This window comes from Arachis ipaensis, chromosome B9 (assembly GCF_059453495.1).
Source record: "Arachis ipaensis isolate K30076 ecotype BB chromosome B9, ASM5945349v1, whole genome shotgun sequence".
NCBI classification, from domain to species: Eukaryota; Viridiplantae; Streptophyta; class Magnoliopsida; order Fabales; family Fabaceae; genus Arachis; species Arachis ipaensis.
The window spans coordinates 13103755-13123919 of record NC_142444.1 but is presented as its reverse complement, the minus strand read 5'-3'; the positions used below and the strand labels follow the sequence as shown (position 1 = coordinate 13123919).

The following is a 20165-nucleotide window of genomic DNA, read 5'->3' as shown; positions in this document are numbered from 1 at the left end:
TTGGAATACAATAGAATCTATCTATTCTTAATATATAAAAGTAGATACATAAGTTTACCCACATTACTTTTAAAACATCTTTTTCTTTCTACTAATGCCATGTCAGCAACATCGCTTACTTGGCAAAATATTAGAATCAACCACTCAATTTTTGCCAAATCAACTATTATTTCCAAATCAGCAAAAAAAAAAATAAAATATACAAAAATTTGTAATAACATTTATAACCTACAAAGACATTCAATCCATATCTATATATTTATTTGGGTCTGTCTTTAGTAAGCTCAAGTGTTTTGAGCTTTTGTGATAAGCACAATAAAGAATTTATAAATATAACCCAAATGGGGGTTTAATAATAATTGTTAAATTTTTTATTTTACCACAAATATTTTTAAAATTCATTTAGCTACCTTCACCCTAAATTTGCTACCTTCATCCACTAACACACTCTCTACTATCAGCCATCAGCCATCAGCCGTTCTCTTCCCTACCAACAGTCATCAGCCACAACTCTCGTTCTCTTCCCTACTATCAGCCATCAGCCACAACAATAATCCATATCCACTGCCATCAGCTTCTCTTTCTCTTCCCTTTTCACAGAACCCACTGCCATCAACAATAATCCCTACCCACTGCCGTCAGCCTCTCTTTGTCTTCCCTTTTCACAGAACCCACTTCTACTTCCAATTTATTTGAGAATTCCCTTTTCAGCTTCAGAGTGCCGTCGTTCTTTCTGCCTTCATCGTGCACCACGTCTTCCCGTCGTCCTCAGCGCCGTCTCCCCCTTCATCGCTACACTTTAAGGGTTTCAATGGAGCCTCAGCCTCAAGTATGAAGTTATTTCATTTAGCTCATTTTTTTATCCTTCTATGTTCTGCTGCATGAATTTGTTTCGTTGAAGTCATTCAATTGAGTTTTGTTCTTCTTATTTCATTCAATTAGTGGTTTTGTTCGATTTACTTGGTTCTTAAAATTTCTAAGTTAGGGTTAAAAAATTTTGGTATTTATTTTTATGATTCTGATTTCAATTTCTGGGTTTATGTCTCTTTTCATGATGTTCTATTTTTTATTTGCTATTGCTGTTTTATTTCTGATCATGATTTCAATTTCTGGGTTTATGTTTCTACTCAAATCTGGTATTTGTTTCTATGATTCTGATTTCAATTTCTGGGTTTATGCTTCTAGTCATGCTGTTCTATTTTTTATTTATTATTGCTGTTTAATTTCTGTTCATAATTTTAATTTCTGAGTTTATGTTTCTATTCAAATTTAGTATTTGTTCTATTTTTTATTTGTTATTGTTGTTTGCTTTTTTTTAGTGTGTTTGTAAATTCAAAAATTAGTATTGTGATTCTTTTTGAAAATTCAATGGTTATTGGTTAGTTTTGCTTATTTGATTATAAATTGTACCTAATTAATGCTATTTTTTGGGTAATTAATGTTAGTCACTATAAATTGCAGGAAGCATCAAATAGTCAAAGACACAGAAGTGATCAAAATGTGCATAATGTTAGTGATCATGTGGATGAAGACGCAACTTCTGATGCGGTGGATATGGATCAATATCGCATAAAATCTTGGGAAGATATTGGTAAGATTGATTTCTCAGGTCTATCTATGAAAAATATTTGTCAATTGCACTTTGCTGATCTTGGCTTGGCATTCGAATTTTATAATTCATATGCCAAGACGAGGGATTTCAGTGTGCGAAAGAGTAGGAGTAGAATAGTTAATGAAAAAGTTAGAGAAAAAGCATATGTTTGTTCTTGTGAAGGGTATAGATTAGAAAAATGGAACCATATGAAAAATCGAGTTAGGGAGCCAAAACCAGAGACAAGATGTGGTTGTATGAGTAAACTTCATGTTTTCTTTGATGCAGTAACTGAGAGTTGGGTAGTGAGAGATTTTTGTGATGAACACAACTATGAGCTTGTTGTTCCAAAGTTAGCAAGAATGTTAAGATCTCACAAGAAAATGACTGAGCCTGACATTAGTCAAATGAACCATATGAAAGAGGTGGGGATCAGCATACCAAACATATTTGGGTCATTAGCTAGCCAGTGTGGTGGGTACGAGAACGTTAATTTTTCAATTAAGGATATGCACAATCAAGTTGCGAAGCAAAGAAGACAATTACCTGATGATTTAACCTCTGCAATGGCTTACCTGAAAACGCTAGCAGCAAGGGATCAAAACTTGTTCTATAGTGTTGAAAAGGGTAGAGAATGAGTGTTTCGGCAAATTTTTTGGTGTGATGGCCGGTGTCAGTTGGATTACGATCTGTTCGGGGATGTGCTAGCATTTGATGCCACATATAAGAAAAATAGATACAGATTGTCGGTGGTAATATTCTCGGGAGTTAACCACCATAATCAAATCGTTGTATTTGGTGCTGCGATAGTTTCGAATGAGAGGAAAAGCACCTATGTGTGGTTACTAAAACAACTTCTCATAGCAATGAAGGGAAAGACACCGACTTCAGTAATTACGGATGGTCATCCATCGATGGCTATCGCTATTCAGGAAGTGTTTCTGAATGCACATCATAGGTTATGTGCATGGCACTTGATGCGTAATGCAACAAGCAATATTCACAAACCTCAGATTACGAAAATGTTTACAAAGTTAATGCTAGGTGATTACGAACTTGGTGTGTTCGAACAAAAATGGGAGGAAATGGTTGGATTCTTTGGAGTGGAAGATCAGGAATGGATGTAGATATGTATGGGAAAAGAAACATGTGGGCTACCGCTCATATCCGAGGAAAATTCTTTGCTAGGTTTAGAACGACTTCGAGGTGTGAAAGTCTACATGCTGTCGTCAAAAAATGTGTTAAATCACGCCATAATTTGACAGAATTTGTTCACCACTTCCAGCATTATTTGAGCTACATGCAGCACAGAGAGGATTTGACATACTTTAATCATCAACTGGACAACCTGTGATGCAGACACACTTTCAACAATTAGAAAGGTCAGCAACTACCATTTATACCCGGCAAATTTTTATGTTGTTCCGTTCAATGCTCCACAAGGCCAGCACATTGAAGGTAATATATAAAAAGGAAACGAGTTCTTGCAAAATTTATCAGGTGTCAAAATTTTACAAGCCTAACATGATATGGCATGTGTCTTTTCATGGAGAGCAAGATGAATTTAAATGCTCATGCATGAGAATGGACTCCATAGGTATTCCATGTAGTGATATACTTGCTGTTTTGAGTTTTCTAGACATTGCAGAGCTGCCAAAATCATTAGTGCTTCGAAGATAGACTAGAAAAGCGAAGGAAGGCATTAGTGGGTATGATGGCATGGGCGGCTTGATGGAGGATTCCTTGACTATCAGTCGGCATGCATGTTTGGCACATTGGTGTAAACAAATTATGAACGAAGGGTGCCTAAAAGGAGATCTTTTTAATGAATCACGGGATGCATTGGTAAATATACTTTCATGTATTAGGGCTCATAGTGGGGACAATAACATGATGGAGGAGCATGCGGAATACATGTATGAAGACCTTGCAAAGAATGGAAGTACTGAGATAGAGACCACAAGGAAGCCTAAGCGTTGCAGCTACTGTCACAAGGGGGTCATAACATTGCTACGTGTTCCATGAGGAAAATGGATGAAAGGACTCCCCAATTTGATGATGACGCTGAGGAAAATACTGAGGGAGCAAGCGGTGGCTGTTCGAAATTAGAAGTTGCGACGGCGATGGTCGCAAGTTGTGGGTGGACGGAAGTGAGGGAGTGAGGGAGGAGCAGGAGCTTAGAGGAGCTCTGGACAGTGGCTGAGTGTGAAAGAGCCAGAGGCGCGTTTTGGTTAGTGCTGGAGTTAGGGTTCGGGGTTCCTCTACACAACCAAACGACGGTGTTTTAGCAAAACTAAAAAAACCGGCCAGATCACGGTTCGGTTTGACTGATCGGTTTCTGACCGGTTCAACGGTTCAATGACGGTTTTTAAAATTTGCGGTTTTGACATCTGACTGATTCGTTTTTTGCGTCGATTCACAATTTAACTGATTCTACCGGCTGGTTCTAATTGGTTTTCAGAACCTTGATTACTATACAGTTCAATTAGCTAGCCGAATTAATTAAAAATGTGGATTCAGTTTATTGTGGCTATTTAATACGCTTCTAGAAATGTGAAGTCAGTCTATTCGCTTCTAGAAATGTGGAATCAGTCTTTGTGGACTCAGTCTCTTGAATACACTTCTAGAAATGTGGAGTCAGTCTATTCGCGCTTAGAAATGTGGAGTTAGTCTATTTGCTTCTAGATTCGTGGAGTCAGTCTATCCGCATTTAGAAATGTGGAGTAACTATGCAGTTTTAACACTTTTATGCTTCCAAATTTGCTATATATATCCCCATATGTCAGATTTCTAATATGCAAACTAAAATTTCTCAAATCTATCTAAAAGTTTGTTTTAGATTGAAAATTTTAAATCTAAAACATGAATTTTTAATACTATATTCAAATCTTTTTATTTTTTTTATTATTATTATATAGAATCATGTGTAATTTAAAAGTCCGTCCTTGTGATGAGAAGGACAAAACCACATTAATCATGTTTTGGAATTCAATTTGGAAGGCATTAAGGATGGCCTCGGTGGAAGGTGTGTGGGCACCACCGGTGTGACACATGAGGATGAAGACGTTTTGGTCTTTTCAGCTCAAATGTCCATGAGTAACATTCCACCATCAGCTCCATGATCATCGTGATGGGACGAAGAAATCTCATTGTTCAAACTCTTATTGCTTTGGAACACCTTATCAGCCAACGTCTTCTTCGCGGCAACCATCCACAACCTCCATCTGAGAAAGAACAACACAAACCAAAGAGGGGAAAACGGAGGAATTCAATCGATACCAGAGATTTGTCTGAATCAAAAACGGAGGAAATCAAAACAAATAACTAACTTCTTTCTATGCATGCACCACAAAGACCATTGAGGGGGAAAAAAAGGAAAAGACAAAACATCACCCAGTTTTGAGAAACCCACAAACTTTCAGAGCAATGCTGCACACAACCTTTTAATTTTGAAAAAGAATTGATGATCTAATGTGAAATTCGCACTGCGTAATGTCGAAAAATATAAAATTCAGCTTTCAGAAGTTCACCTAATACGAAGAAGTTCAGAGCTAAATTAGCTGGTATAAGAACCCACATGCACCATGAGAAACACAGAAACAAAGTTACAATCTTTTTGAAATTGAATAAAATGGTTGAATTGGGATTAAGAGACAGACAGAGAGAATCCAATGAAACCAGCTGCCAGAAACAATCTGAATTTGAAAACCCGTTTGAGATTAATAAAAAAGAGAAACAGTTATTCAAAAACTCACCTCTCAGAAGCAGAGAATGCAAAAGAGGAATATCAAATCAAACAAAGAGGAACCTCTGCAATGAACCATGCATTCAAAAATCAAAATTGAGAAGAAAGATAACGACTTTAACACTCAGCTGCGCAAACAATACACACAAGGAAAAAAAATATGAAGCATTGAAAGATTGGAACTTGAAATTCGGGAATTGACCGAATTGCCCTCTTTACTTAAACAGGGCAAAAAGGGGAAATACCAAAATTAGAACTTGGAAGAAATCAAATCCAAATCCAAATTAAAAAGGCAGTTCACAATTATAACCAAATATAAAAAAAAAAAAAAAAAACAATGGATGAATCGTGAAATACCGTTCACGGTATGAATGACTCACCGGATTCAGGAAGCTTTGACATATTCAGATAAAATCTCCATAAGCTCAGCTACAACAACAGCTGAATCCACATAAAACAACCCAAAACAAAGATAAAAAAAACAATGGCTAAATAACAGACCCTGATGCAACAAAAAATATCCCATATAAAAAGTAGAGAAAACAAATTACTGAAACGGGGCAATAAAGACATAACAACAATAGGTGAAAAAACTTAAACATACCAAGAAACAACAGAGTAGAGAACCAAACATCATTTATTGTACGCATGAAAAATAAGAGACACATAATGCTTAACACTGTTCAATTCAATTTGCTTACGATGTTCTTTAAATTAGAAGTAAAAAAGAAAAGGTGATTACTGTACCACATAATACACTGCTTTCTACCAAAAAGAGACCAGAATAGATTACTAGCAAGAAAGAAAAAGATATATTGTAATGTGTCATATGTACTTCAAAAAATGTTAGTCAATCTTAAGCTCTTTACATGATTTTTGAATTGTCAAATATAGAAGAAACAAAAAAAAATCCATTACAAAAGAACCGTCTAAATGGCAAACCCTAAATTACTATGGAACTACCCAAATTGGTGGAGGATCAATCCTATTTGCACATTGCATGAGACTCTTAACACATTTCTCTTGAAGATTGAAAACACCCCAATCATGTCCACCATACATGTAGTCTAAAGTAATCTCTTCCCACCTATCATCTGTGAAGTAGATTGAGTTTGCTTCACATCCCAAGCAAGCTTTACAATCCATTCATACAGACTCATTAGCACCCAAGAACAGAACTTTATCATGTAAAGATCTCATCTTTTTCCACTTCTTGTCTTCAATATCAAGTTTATAAACAGTAAAATACTTTGTTCTATAAGGACAAATTAATGGTTGTGTATCCTCAGATGATAAAAGATCTCCTTCTTCTACTACCAACCCGTCATCATTCACAAAATTCCCAATAAACCTTGTCACCAGCAAGATTTCTTTTTCAGATACCACCAAGTACAAATTTCTTGAGAAGTTATCTCCTAAATATGGTTTCTCCTCTTTATAATTCGCCTCCACAGTTGGTGTTAAAAGAATCAATCTTTTAGGAATTTGTCCACAAATATTCCAAACTTCAACAGAACCATCTTGGGTCAAGGCATAAAGATAGTTGTTGCTGAACACAATGTCACAATAAGATTGCTTATCATCCGAGAGCTCAACCCAAGTTGCAGAATTGCAATAAGCAATCTTGTAGTTGGAACCATATATGATGGCAAGAATGTAGCTTGAAGGAGAGGAAGAACACATCATGATTGCTTTGACTATGAAGGTTTTCCTTAAGTATTCAGCGAAGTAAGAATATGTGACGGGGTGCAAGAATGAAAGGGGAAGAGGTGGTACGTTAATGGTAGTGGAAGAAGAAGAGTTTAGAAGAAGTGGAACTCCATTCTGATCCAAAAGTATAATCCAACCATGAGAAGAACCAACACACCATGCTCCAACATGACCCTTCAATATGTTTTTCCATTCATAAAGCTTTTTCTCTAATAAACTGAAGATGCTTCGGTCAACAGTTAAAGGATCATCATCATCATCAATGAGGTGTGTTTGTTGAATGCTTGGAAGAATAGCGTAGGGAACGGAGAGAGAAGGAGAAGCCATTGAAGTGTGAGTACTGTTTTTCACCGTACCCTTCTTTTTTGACACTGTTTAATTTGATGGAAGAGAACTTTGAGGATTAAGACTTTAAATAGACTAAGATATCTACATTAAAATAGGAAACTAAAATCTGATTAAATCTTAAAATATCATTAATGAGATAAAATATTGTTGAAAAAGATTAAAAAAGATCCGATAAAAAAATATATGAATCTTAACTAACATGGTCACATTATAGCAAGGGACAGTTGTTGTTGTCTGGGAGAGTTTTGGAGTCTCCTTCTCTGCTACCCTGTTTTGTGGTGCAGCAATGCCTTTGTCTTTCCAGTCTCCTCGTACTCTACTAGACTACTACCCTCATCATCGCCTCATTCTTGTGTTGGTAGTTGGTGTTGCTAGCGCTAGTTCAAATATATGATAAAAAAAAAAAAAATGTTAATCATTTAATATTTTTATTTTTAGAAAGAAGTATAATAAATTGGTAATGACAAAATAGATAATATATTTTTATTTTTTGTTTTATTTTTTAAATGAATTATAACAAATTGATAATGATAAAAATAGACATTGACATCAATTTTTGGCGCATATTGTTGTGAGATAAACCGCTTATGTAATTTAATCTCAATGTAAGCTTTCTTCTCTTCACATAATTAGGCCTCAAATAATAAATAGGTTCCATTTCAAAATTTCCATAGCTAAAAAGTAGTGAACTGATAGAATGTTTATCCATTTGAAATTTAACCATATTCATTCTAGAATAAGAATAGTTCAATGAAATATTCAAAATCTCAATGGCCAATATGCTGTGTGCATTGATCAAATCAAAGAGTTCATAGTAATGACAAAACATAAAATGAAACCAGTGGCCTCTTTCTGTCTCATCTAGTGAACATTATAATGCATTTATCTTTCTAGAAGTTACCAAGATTCAGAAGGAATAGAACTCTACCAAAGCTATCATAAAACCATGAAAATTGGATCATGACAACCAACAAAGCAGACCCTTGAAGAAGAGATGATGGTAACTTGAGCCAGGAGAGCTGTCTGTTGAGTTAGAACAAGTTTTCTCCACTTATTCCTCGGATCCACAGTTAAAGCTGCAAAATGCTTTGTTACCTCTGCAAGTTATCAAATGTCACTTAAGCATCTCAAATGTGGTTTTGAAGTCTCACTTCTGACAAAATCAGTAAAGATAATGTTCCAACATTTTATTGTGCATTGGAAAGCTAATTTGAAACTAAGATCAGTCTTCTGATTGGAACATGATAGTAAATGGGATGAAGCTTCTGATTGGAATATGATAGTAAATGGGATGAAGGTTCAGGACTGGAGGCTCGAATCCTACATTGAGAAAAGAACTGGATGAAGAAACATGGAACCACCTATTAAGAGATTTTTCATGCATAACTCCCTCCATTTGTGAGCTTGATCCTTTGCTCTCATCATTTATTTCCACCCCAGTTTTAGCTGACGAACAATTCAGTGAACAAGTACAACCTTCTCCATTGGAAGCTATCGAAATGCAAGAATGTATTAAGGAAGCAGCTCAGCAATTCTTACCATCATAAACACACAAAATTCAGAGAAATAAGTATTACAGAAGCATGTTGTAACTTTACATAAGGAGTCTACAAGCTAATAACTCCCACAGTAAAATATTAGCATGCAATCTAACAAATATTCTACCATCATCATTCTTCAATTTTATGGCACCTTAACAACAATAGGTGAAAAAACTTGAAACATACCAAGAACAACAGAGTAGAGAACCAAGCATGAATTGAAGTTCTGAGCAGCAGATCAGATTGAAGTTCAATTCAAAGTATTGATTGATAGTCAATAACACATATATTGAAAATTGAAAATATGAATACAAAGAATTTAAAAAGAATTGAGAAAAGCAGCCAAGGAAGAGAATAAAAAATACAAGAATAAAGGAGAGGATGCCACATCAGCAGTCAAATGCTGGGTTTTAAGATATTACCATAGACTATAGATAGATAGATAGATGCATCACGAAGGGGTTAGTCCTTCTCCAGTTCTCTTTGTCTTCAATACTTCACGCCGTCGCCTTCGCGCCTTCTCGTCCCAGCCACTCTCCGTTCGTCTCCTCCGTCGCCGTCGCTTCTTGCCGTCGTCGTTGCCTTCACGCTAGGTATAGTCATCTGTCCTCTACTCCTCGTCTGCTCTGTCCTGAATCCCAATTCAGTGTGATAAACCGGGAAAAACCAAAACCCTAATCTAACCATAACCCTAACCCTCTGAATCTCAAATCCCAATCAATTCTAATCGAAGAAGGATAAGCCATGAAGCTCTCCTTCTCGATCCCCTCGAAGTCCTCTTCCTCCTCCAATCCCATCAAACTCGACCACTCCTCCAAAAACGACGCCCCACCCTCCAAGCACTTCGTCACCGAATTCGACCCTTCCAAACCCCCAACTGAACAAACCGCCACCGTTATACCCCCGATCCAGAACGAATGGCGCCCCACCAAGAAGATGAAGAACCTCGAGCTTCCCATTACCGACCCCAACGCTGACCATCAATCCCTCGAATTCGAGCACGATTCCAATGCCGCGGATGCAGAACCCTGCACCGACATGTCCTACGGTCTCAACCTGCGACAAGCCGCCGAGAAAAATGGAAAAACCGGTGAACTCGCTGATGATGAGGATGATAGGGTTCCGCGGCAACGGCCGGAGGTGGCGTTGCTGCAGAAGTTTAAGGACGATTTGAAGCGGCTGCCTGATCACCAGGGGCTCGAGGAGTTTAATGATGTCCCTGTTGAGGGTTTCGGCAAGGCCTTGCTGGCCGGATATGGGTGGTCAGAAGGAATGGGAATAGGGCGGAATGCCAAGGAGGACGTTAAGATTGTGGAGTACAAGAGGAGGACTGCCAAGGAAGGGTTAGGATTTGTTGGCGATGATCGCGGTTCCGTTCGGAGCCAGAAGAAGGAGGAGAAGAAGAAAAGCAGGGAAGACAGTGGGAGAAATGATGCAGATTTTGTTAGTGAGAAGAAGATTGTGAGGATTATTGGGGGGAAAGATGCTGGATTGAAGGGTATTGTTGTGAGGAGAATTGGGGAGGATTGGATTGTTTTGAAGGTTTCAAGGAGTGGGGAAGAAGTGGAGGCTAGAGTGAGTGTGGATGATGTTGCTGAACTGGGATCTGCTGAGGAAGAGAGGTGCTTGAGGAAATTGAAGGAACTGAGGATTCGGCACAAGGGTGAAGATGATGGTAACAGGGAGAATGGTAGGGGTGACAAGGCTTCAAGGCATAAGCGTGAGAGAGAGCGAGGCGGAGTTGAGAAGACAACTCGAGTGAAAGCTAATGGGGGTGATCATAGGAAGGAAGATCAGCAGCGAGGAAGGAAACAGGTTTCTTGGCTCACAAGTCACATTCGAGTACGGGTTATTAGCCAGAACATTAAAGGAGGGCGGTTGTATTTGAAAAAGGCACAGGTTTTGGATGTTGTTGGGCCTTTGACTTGTGATATATCTATGGATGAGAGCAAAGAGATTGTTCAAGGAGTGTCCCAAGATATGCTGGAGACTGCGCTTCCTCGACGTGGGGGACCAGTTCTTGTGCTATCTGGTAAATATAAGGGCGCCTTTGGGAGCCTGGTTGAGAGGGATTTGGATCGGGAAGTTGGTGTTGTTCAGGATGCTGATACTCATGAGCTGCTCAATGTGAAGCTTGAACAGATTGCAGAGTATATAGGGGACCCTAGCTTATTAGGGCATTGATTTTGTTGTATCAATTGCAGTGTATAATAAACATTGATTAGAACAACAGACCATATACAGTTCCAAAATTCTATTTTCTTATTTTGCATACATTGTTGAATAAGAAAGCAATGTACTCTTCATCATCATGATTATCAAAATGGCGAGCTTTTCTTGGTTAAGTTTTATGATATGGAAGCTTGTGTGCTCTTTTATTGTATCTTTTTACGTGCTTAACTGAAGAGTTAGTATGTTTGATTGTGTATTTGTGTGTCGAACTTTTTATATAAAAAAACAATGTCATATATTAAACTTTAGTTGTACTTTATAATTTGAACTTTGCAATTGGGGTTGGAATGCTTAGATTGATGCTGGATATATTAGATAATATTTTTAAAAAAAATTTCTGATAATAGGTAAACTCGTAGCTCTAAGAGTTCACGAGTTTGATAACCTTACTCTTCTTGAATTAGTTGAACAGAATCAAGAACACATACATCATAGAGGATCCTTTTGATGATCTTCATCAGCTAGCTGAGTTCATTCTTGAAGCTTCACCAGGAGGAAAACCTGAAGATGAAGTAATGGTTGATTGAAGCACTCTATTTCCTTCTAGAGAGTAAAATTTTGACAGTCACTTGTTAGCATTCAGATGGTCCTTTATGACAAAAACAGCTCTTCTATTGTCAAAATGATTCCATTTGGCAAAAAGATGGTACATGGACACTTCATGAATAAGTAAGTTTGAAGTTGCATTAATTTATAGCTTCCAAGAATGCAAAAACTTGATTTAGAATCTTTGCCTCTTAGTTAATTTATTATAACAGGAAAAAATGCTTTTTTTTTTCCTTTAAAATAAAATATTGTTGGCATGTCAGCTATATGTTGTCTTAATTTGTGACGTGACTTGGTAATTATTTTTCTGAAAAATGCTTCATTTTCAATTGATATTCTAAGGGATACAGTTGTACTTTTTGGCTTCAATTTATTGTTCCTTCATGGTTTCTTAGAGTTTTTCTCCCAAATATGCACATGATAGTAGAGTTATTTTACTTATTCTATATTGGTGTATAATTGAAATTCAGTACTTTGTTTTTTTTTTTTTTTTTTTCTAGTTTAGTAGAGGTATTCTATCTTGGTTCCTGTGAGGGTTCTTCTTCTTTTCTATTTTTTTATGAAGAGGAGGGTTTCTGTGTAACTCTGTTAAAGATAATACAATACAAGAACTGGTTACCTGATACTTGAGCTTTTAAAAGTTTGGCAATCATTGTAGACTAGTTTGGAGATGGATGACGATGCTATAGATGGATAACTATACCGGTTTTTACCTTATCTGATTTCTGTTTTTGTGGATAGTTTATGGAGATTTGATTCATCTTCATATCACCAAGTGAGTACATGGACCCTTTTGATCATATTAACCTATTGGTGCCCCAAAAATTTACGGGTACCATATATTAACTTTTATCTGGTTAAGTATTTAATCGTTTTATTCTTGTTGGGTTTTAGGTTTGCGGACTTATTAATTCCATTGGACATGAGTATGTGGTTGCACTGAATAGTTACCAGAAACATGTTGATGAGCCTGTTCATGCTTTCTCCTTTATCAACATTGCTCTCACGGTTGACTAACAATGACCATGCTACTATTCGATCAGCCATTGTATCTCGAATTCCTGAGTTGGTTGAACTAAGCAGGTGATCCTTCTTTATGCTACATTTGTGGTTTGTTTATTTCTATTTATGTTGCCTAAATATTCCTTGTTTACATTTATTTGCAACCAGGGAGAGCACATTTCATATGGTTCAGTCATTTTAATGATGAAAATTCTCAAATCATCACTGAACTTCACTCTCATCCAAGAAGTTTCCTTTATTAAAAGACACTCATTGAGCTTCACTTGTTTGGCACCCTAGACTTGTCTAATTAAGTGATTATATAGAGAATATATCTAATTTCCTCAAATACATTTGTGTACCTGATGATCTTATTGAGCGTTACCTAGAGGTGAATTCTTGTACCAATGTTTTTGCTTTGACAAGATAAATTGAATTTTTCTTATCTTATAATGATTAGTTGTGGCGGGAACTTAGTTTATTGTTTTCTTGGTTTGATTTTGAAGTTACTATGCCAGTATAAAGGTGGTTCAGTTCTCAAGTTTCTTGAAAAGTTTGATAGCTATTGTGTGGAACATTGTTTACACCTATGCCAACAATATGGAATTATAGATACTGCTGCATTCTTACCAGAAAGGGTTGGTGATGTGGGTAGAAGCTCTTGTACTTACACTCCGATTTGAATGATAAGTTTGTTGAAGGTGATGCTGCTGTGGAAGCTGTAGTCTTAAAGTGTTCCTTGCGTGGTTCTTCCTATACAGAAGTTTTCAACAGTGTCTTAAGAATGAAAGATGTTTGTATACCTGTTTCTGAGATTTTAAAGATGCAACTGTGTTTTGATGATTTTGCTTATATATTTGTAAGGTTAAGTATTCGAACATGTTTTATGGTCATTAATCCGACCGGTAAATGAGATGCTCAATTTACTACGTGCCTGTATTGGTCTTCGTCCGCAGAACACCCCCCGACTAAATCCTGAGGAGGCAGAAGCTCATTGGTTTTTAAACTACTTGACTCATAAGATTAATATCAATATGCTTTTCCTTTCTTGCTCGTGTTTTTATTTATTAGTTGATTTTTAGCTTAGTTACAAAGTGCATAATAGAAGTGAAAAGTTGTATTATTTGATATTAACTACCTTTTGGTTATCATTCAGATTGTGAGCCATTGATGGATTCAAATGTTGAAGAGAGACCATATGAAAGAAAAGATTATTTTGGGATGCTAGATGGATCAGAAAATTCACCACTGGATAATGAAAGCTATAAGAGCAGATGGAAAATCTCAAAGTCTCATAATGGTCATATTATGAGAAAACTGCTAAGCCAGTTTATCAAAGAAATTGTTGAAGGATTGATAGGTTTTGTTCATCTTCCAACTATCATGTCTAAACTGCTGTCTGATAATAGAAGTCAAGAATTTGGGGATTATAAATTTACCATATTGGGCATGCTGGTTCAAAACTATGTGTTCCTGAAAATTCACTTATTGAAGGTTCAAAGAAATTTTGTCCTAAGTTGCTTCCATAAACATGGCAATATGTCTGCTATGAGTTTACTCAAGAAAGGGGCCTCTCAAAGAAATTTTACTTTATTTCTTTTCATCCATTGGTTAACTAGTTCTGTTAATGAATGCATGCTGGTGAACAACTTGTTCGTGTTAACAATTGATAATCATTTCATGGTACCTGAAAAACCATCCACAAAATGAGAGGACTATTTTGTCAGATATTTATAGGGCAAAAATGACGGTTTGATCCATATCACAGAGATTCAACAAAGTTTTATATTGGCAATCGGAAACCTAATACCCTCTTCTTTTATCGGGACTTGGAACCGGTTATGTAACTTTTGCAACAAGCTTGACATAGGCATAGTTGGCTAAAATGTCGAATTACTTTTAAATACATTGATTTTTGGAATTTACAACTGTCTAACCGACAGTTACTATTTATTACTTTTCTTATAATCTTATCAGAACAATTCGATACAAGGATAATGCACAAGGCAGCAGCAATTTAATGTGATGAAACATAGACGACATTTTCTTTTTTTCCGTGTGCCTGGGGTATATTACACTTGACGTGCAAATACAAAATAATGTTATCAATTCAACACAATTAACAGTAAACTAATTAAACAGCATTGATATAATTAAATTGGAAATTACATGACTGAGTCCAATCCATCAATCCAATGTGAGTGTTTCCAACTCATAATTGTTGATGCAAAATCTCCACCGTTCAAAACCATCACCTCATGAACTTTTCAATGGCCTCCAGCAGAAATCCCAACCAATAAATTTCTGTAACTCATGACTCAGCCTTTTGTCTTCAATCATCTATATACCTAACCAAATAAACATGCTATATTTATTAAGTTTAACTAAGTCCCGTAAGGAATAAAAATCTCATGAACAAACAAGACTAATGCTTTTATAGACTTCTGAGCTTATTATAAATGGAAAATGACTATCAATCAAATGCTTAGTAATCAAATACTCCAGAAACTGCATATGAAATAAGTACTTGTGTGAATGAAAGGTTGTCTTCAAATAAAAGCTATTTTGATTGCTTATATATTTCAATACACACAACAAATGAGTAAACCATTACAAAAATTAGTTTGTTGACAAAAATTGATCCTTCAAAGATTGAGAATTACACCTTAGTCTCCAAAAGATTGGTTCTGCTTGACTTTTCCACACAAAATGAAGACCATTTTGCTAGCAAACTAATATTTCGATGGTCAAATGCTAGATAATAAAAAAATAAGGATAACCCACTAATTTAGTACCCGAAAGATTATGACACTTACAATTTAGCTCCTAAATACAAATAAATTAAACATACCTAAGATAGACAATGTCTAACAAAATACCCCAAAGTCAAAGCAGCAAATTGGACATTTTGGGACATTTTGCCAAATGTTCATATTTGGAGGATTATGTGTGTATTTCTTTATTCAGAGGCTAAATTTGTGAGATTTCATCCACAATCCACATCATTTTTGAACTCAAACAATGACCGTGCATATATCACAAGATAATACAAAAAATAACCAAAACCTTAGGAGCAACAGCTAAAATGGTTCAAAATTAGAAGTACCTGAGCAAGAAAAGAATGACATCAAAAGAAAAGGACGAAGAAGACGGCGCTGTTGCAGAAGACAAGGAAGGCTTTTCATTCCTCAATTCCTTAACAAGAGCAGCAAGTGATTCTGGGTTAACCCCAAGATCACAGAGAGCAATAAGAACAGAGAGCGTGTGACGGTCAAGGCCAGTGTCGAGTATATTCGACATTTGAAATGCCAGATCAAGAGATTCTCGTGCAGTTCGTGAAGCTTCCGGATCCATGCCTGAAACAAGGTTACGAGAACCGAACCGGTCAGTAAATCATGAAATTATGGTAAATTACTAATCAACTTCATGAAGCATGAAGCAAACTCAATGCAGCAATTGACAGAGTAGTAAGTCTTACCAGGGACAAGGGAAGGCAACAACCACGGCGGAGAGGAAAGCGTGTCGCAGAGTTGCTGGCGGCAGCGATGCGGGTAGGTGGCAACGAAGTGTTGAACGGAGTAGCGATGCGCAAGGAGAGCAACAAGGCCGGAGGCAGCGACTCTGACGGAGTGTCGGACAGGAAAGAAGGACGTTTGCACCGGTAGAAAGTAGCAGAACAGCCGCCACCAAGGTTAGGGGAGTTGGGTTTCCAATGATTTAGAATTTTAAGTTTTTTTTTTTCCTAAGCAGCCGGATCATTATTGGTTCATTCTGTTGTGAAATAAAAGATATATATAATATAATAGAGATGTACAAATAGAAGACTTTAGTATTAAAATAATTAGTCCAATAATAATTTATATATATATAATAATATTATATGTTGTAATGTGTATATATATACAAAGATAGAAAGAAGTATTAAAAATAAAGAGAGAGAGAATCGCATCTGTTTATTGTTGCAATCTCAATATAATAAAGATGGTTAATATTGCTATTAATATTATATGTAAAGAGTAATAGAAAATAGAATTTAAAATACTTATAAAATAAAAGAAGAGAAAGAATTGTAGTAGAAATATAAGAAGAAGAGTATTTGATTGCAGCATAAAATAAGATTGATTTATTTGTATGAAAAGGAAGGGAGAATAGTATTTTGTTATTGCTTGTAGTGTATTTCCATTCAGAGGCTTAAGCCTCTATTTATACACGTACATGAGAAAACTTTTCAAGTTCATATTAAATGTGGTCTTCTAAGTCATCCTTGAGAAACTACACCTCATGGAAAATGGGCATCCACGTAAGGTGTGATAGAATCCTTATCACAACACTCCCCTTGGATGACCATTTAGGATTATTGCCTCGTTAAAACCTTACTAAAGAAAAATCCAGTGGGAAAAAACCTTAGTAAAGGAAAAAGAGTACAATATCCTTTAGTGATGGGGACTGCCTCATTAAAAACCTTGTCAAGAAAAACCCAATGGGAAAAAAACCTGACCAAGAAAAAAAGAGTACAGTCTCCCCCTCTTGCCGACATCATTTAATGTCTCAAAATCGGCGCATCCCAATCTCATGTACCACTCTTTCAAAGGAGGATTTTGGGAGTGACTTTGTGAACAAATCTGCCAGATTGTCACTTGAGCGGATCTGTTGGACATCAATTGTCCCCTCATTTTGAAGATCATGAGTGAAGAAGAATTTGGGAGAAATATGCTTTGTTTTATCACCTTTGATATATCCGCCTTTAAGTTGAGCAATGCATGCTGTATTATCCTCAAACAGGACATTTGGAGCTATCTTATGATCAATCAGTCCACATGATGACAGAATATATTGGATCAAACTCCAGAGCCAAAAACACTCGCGACTTGCTTCATGAATCGCTAGTATTTCAGCATGATTAGAGGATGTTGCAGCAATCGTCTGTTTCGTGGATCTCCATTTGTGTGGATCAGACAAGTAGCCAGCATCTGCATAGCCAACTAGTTGTGACTTGGATCCATAGGGATAAAACAATCCCATATCAATCGTCCCATGAAGATATCGAAAGATTTGCTTGATTCCGCTCCAATGTCTTCTGGTTGGAGAGGAACTATACCTTGCTAGTAAGTTCACAGCAAATGATATATCAGGTCGTGTATTATTAGCAAGATACATTAGCGCTCCAATGGCACTAAGATATGGTACTTCAGGACCAAGGATATCTTCATTTTCTTCCTTAGGACGGAATTGATCCTTCTCCACATCCAAAGATCTTACGATCATTGGGGTACTCAAGGGATGTGACTTTTCCATATAAAATCTCTTCAAGATCTTTTCTGTGTATGTTGTTTGATGAATAAAGATCCCACTTTTTATATGCTCGATCTGCAGGCCGAGACAAAATTTAGTTCTTCCAAGATCTTTCATCTCAAACTCTTCTTTTAGAGTTTTTATAATTGTTGGAATCTCTTCAGGAGTTCTAATGATATTTAAATCATCAACGTACACAGCAATTATAATGAACCCAGATGTAGTTTTCTTTATGAAAACACATGGGCAGATATCATCATTCTTGAATCCGTTTTTGGCCAGATACTCAGTAAGACGATTATATCACATTCGTCCAGATTGTTTTAGACCATATAAAGATCTTTGTAATTTGACTGAGTATAACCCTTGCGAATATTCATTGGATGGTTTAGATATCTTTAGTCCTTCAGGGACTTTCATATAGATATCTCGATCTAATGAGCCATATAAATAGGCTGTTACCACATCCATTAAATGCATATGCAGTTTATGATATGCAGATAAACTGACCAAATAACGCAATGTTATCGCATCCACTACAGGGGAATACGTTTCTTCATAATCTATACCGGGCCTTTGTGAGAAACCTTGTGCCATAAGTCGGGCTTTATAGTGCACAACTTCATTTTTCTCATTTCGTTTTCTCACAAATACCCACCTATATCCAACAGGTTTTTCATCTTCTGGTGTACGGACTACAGGTCCAAAGACTTCACGTTTTGCAAGTGAGTCTAATTCAGCCTTCATGGCTTCTTTTCATTTTTGCCAATCATTCCTTTGTCGACATTCTTCAACTGATCTTGGCTCAAGATCCTTACTCTCATGCATGATATTTAATGCCACATTATATGCAAATATTTCATTGATAATTATCTTATTTCGGTCCCATTTCTCTCCTGTAAAGACATAATTTATCGAGATCTCATCATTTTCACAATTTTCAGGTACCTGAACGTCTTCTGGCGTTATATCAGAATTTTGGACAACTACAGGTGTCTCTACTATGTCTTTTCCAACAGGAATATTATTTACCTCTTTTCTCTTTCGAGAATTTTTGTCTTTGGAACCGACAGGCCTGCCACGCTTCTGGCATAAATTTGCTTCAGTGGCTATTTGTCCTACTGGGACACCAATTCGAATTGAGGCATTTTCCGCCCTGCCACGCTTCTGGCGTGAATTTGCTTCAGTGGCTACTTGTCCTACTGGGACATCAATTCGAATTGGGGCATTTTCCGCTGGTATATAAGATTTAGTTATCCTCTTTGTATCAGAAAATGCATCAGGCAATTCATTTGCTATTCTTTGCAAATGTATAATCTTTTGAACTTCTAGTTCACATTGCCCTGATCGAGGATCTAAATGCATCAACGATGATGCATTCCAATTAAGTTCCTTTCCAAGAAGCTTATTCTCTCCCCCTAATGTTGGAAATTTTGATTCATCAAAATGACAATCCGCAAACCGGGCTTTAAATTCATCTCCCGTTTGTATCTCAAGATACCTCACTATAGAGGGAGAATCATATCCAACATATATCCCCAATTTTCTTTGGGGTCCCATTTTGGTACGATTAGGTGGTGCAATGGGAACATATATTGCACACCCAAATATTCTTAAATGGGAGACATTTGGCTGCTGGCCAAAAGCTAATTGCATAGGAGAGAACTGATGGTAACTCGTTGGGCTCAAATGAATAAGTGCTGCGGCATGTAAAATAGCATGCCCCCAAACCGAGGTTGGGAGATTTGTTCTCATAAGCAAGGGTCTAGCAATTAATTGGAGCCGTCTAATAAGCGATTCTGCTAACCCATTTTGCGTGTGAACATAAGCTACTGGATGTTCAACACTTATTCCATTAGCCATACAATAAGCATCAAAAGTTTGGGAAGTAAATTCACCAGCATTATCAAGACGAATTGCTTTAACTGGATTATCTGGAAATTGTGCTTTTAATCGAATAATTTGAGCCAATAATCTCGCAAACGCCAGGTTGCGAGAAGATAATAAGCACACATGTGACCATCTTAAAGATGCGTCTATTAGGACCATAAAATATCTAAAAGATCCACATGGTGGATGAATAGGTCCACATATATCACCTTAAATCCTTTCTAGAAATTCAGGGGACTCAAATCCAATCTTTACTGGTGATGGCCTT

The 20165-nt window shown here is 36.7% G+C and overlaps 3 protein-coding genes and 2 pseudogenes across 3 annotated transcripts; 3 read left to right on the top strand and 2 right to left on the bottom strand.

The window, feature by feature from the left end:
- Positions 1–811: 811 nt before the first annotated feature.
- Positions 812–2229, top strand: LOC148543793 (protein FAR1-RELATED SEQUENCE 5-like). The gene is made up of 3 exons (XM_088498716.1): positions 812–829; positions 1462–1609; positions 1880–2229. The coding sequence occupies exons 1-3, from the start codon at positions 812–814 to the stop codon at positions 2227–2229; spliced, it is 516 nt and encodes a 171-aa protein (XP_088354842.1).
- Positions 2230–2676: 447 nt separating this feature from the next.
- On the top strand, positions 2677–3753 carry LOC148543792 (protein FAR1-RELATED SEQUENCE 5-like; annotated as a pseudogene).
- Positions 3754–6287: 2534 nt separating this feature from the next.
- LOC107615021 (putative F-box protein At5g55150) lies at positions 6288–7373 on the bottom strand (annotated as a pseudogene).
- Positions 7374–9342: 1969 nt separating this feature from the next.
- On the top strand, positions 9343–11291 carry LOC107618739 (protein MOS2). Its single transcript, XM_016320878.2, has one exon. The coding sequence runs from the start codon at positions 9680–9682 to the stop codon at positions 11117–11119; it is 1440 nt and encodes a 479-aa protein (XP_016176364.1). The 5' UTR covers positions 9343–9679; the 3' UTR covers positions 11120–11291.
- A 3336-nt stretch (positions 11292–14627) lies between these two features.
- Positions 14628–16329, bottom strand: LOC107618500 (mitotic-spindle organizing protein 1A-like). Its single transcript, XM_021111543.2, has 3 exons — positions 16194–16329; positions 15822–16071; positions 14628–15063 (listed from the first exon to the last, which is right to left on the bottom strand). The coding sequence occupies exons 2-3, from the start codon at positions 16067–16069 to the stop codon at positions 15048–15050; spliced, it is 264 nt and encodes an 87-aa protein (XP_020967202.2). The 5' UTR covers positions 16070–16071; positions 16194–16329; the 3' UTR covers positions 14628–15047.
- Positions 16330–20165: the final 3836 nt, after the last annotated feature.

What these genes read in the sequence shown, in the direction of transcription:
- LOC107618500 (XM_021111543.2), bottom strand. Translation starts at nt 16,069, where the DNA reads ATGGATCCGGAAGCTTCACGAACTGCACGAGAATCTCTTGATCTGGCA.
- LOC148543793 (XM_088498716.1), top strand. An exon ending in TGGTAAGATTGATTTCTCAG is followed by an intron (nt 1,610 to 1,879) that starts GTCTATCTATGA and finishes TCTTTGATGCAG; the next exon opens with TAACTGAGAGTTGGGTAGTG.
- LOC107618739 (XM_016320878.2), top strand. Translation starts at nt 9,680, where the DNA reads ATGAAGCTCTCCTTCTCGATCCCCTCGAAGTCCTCTTCCTCCTCCAAT.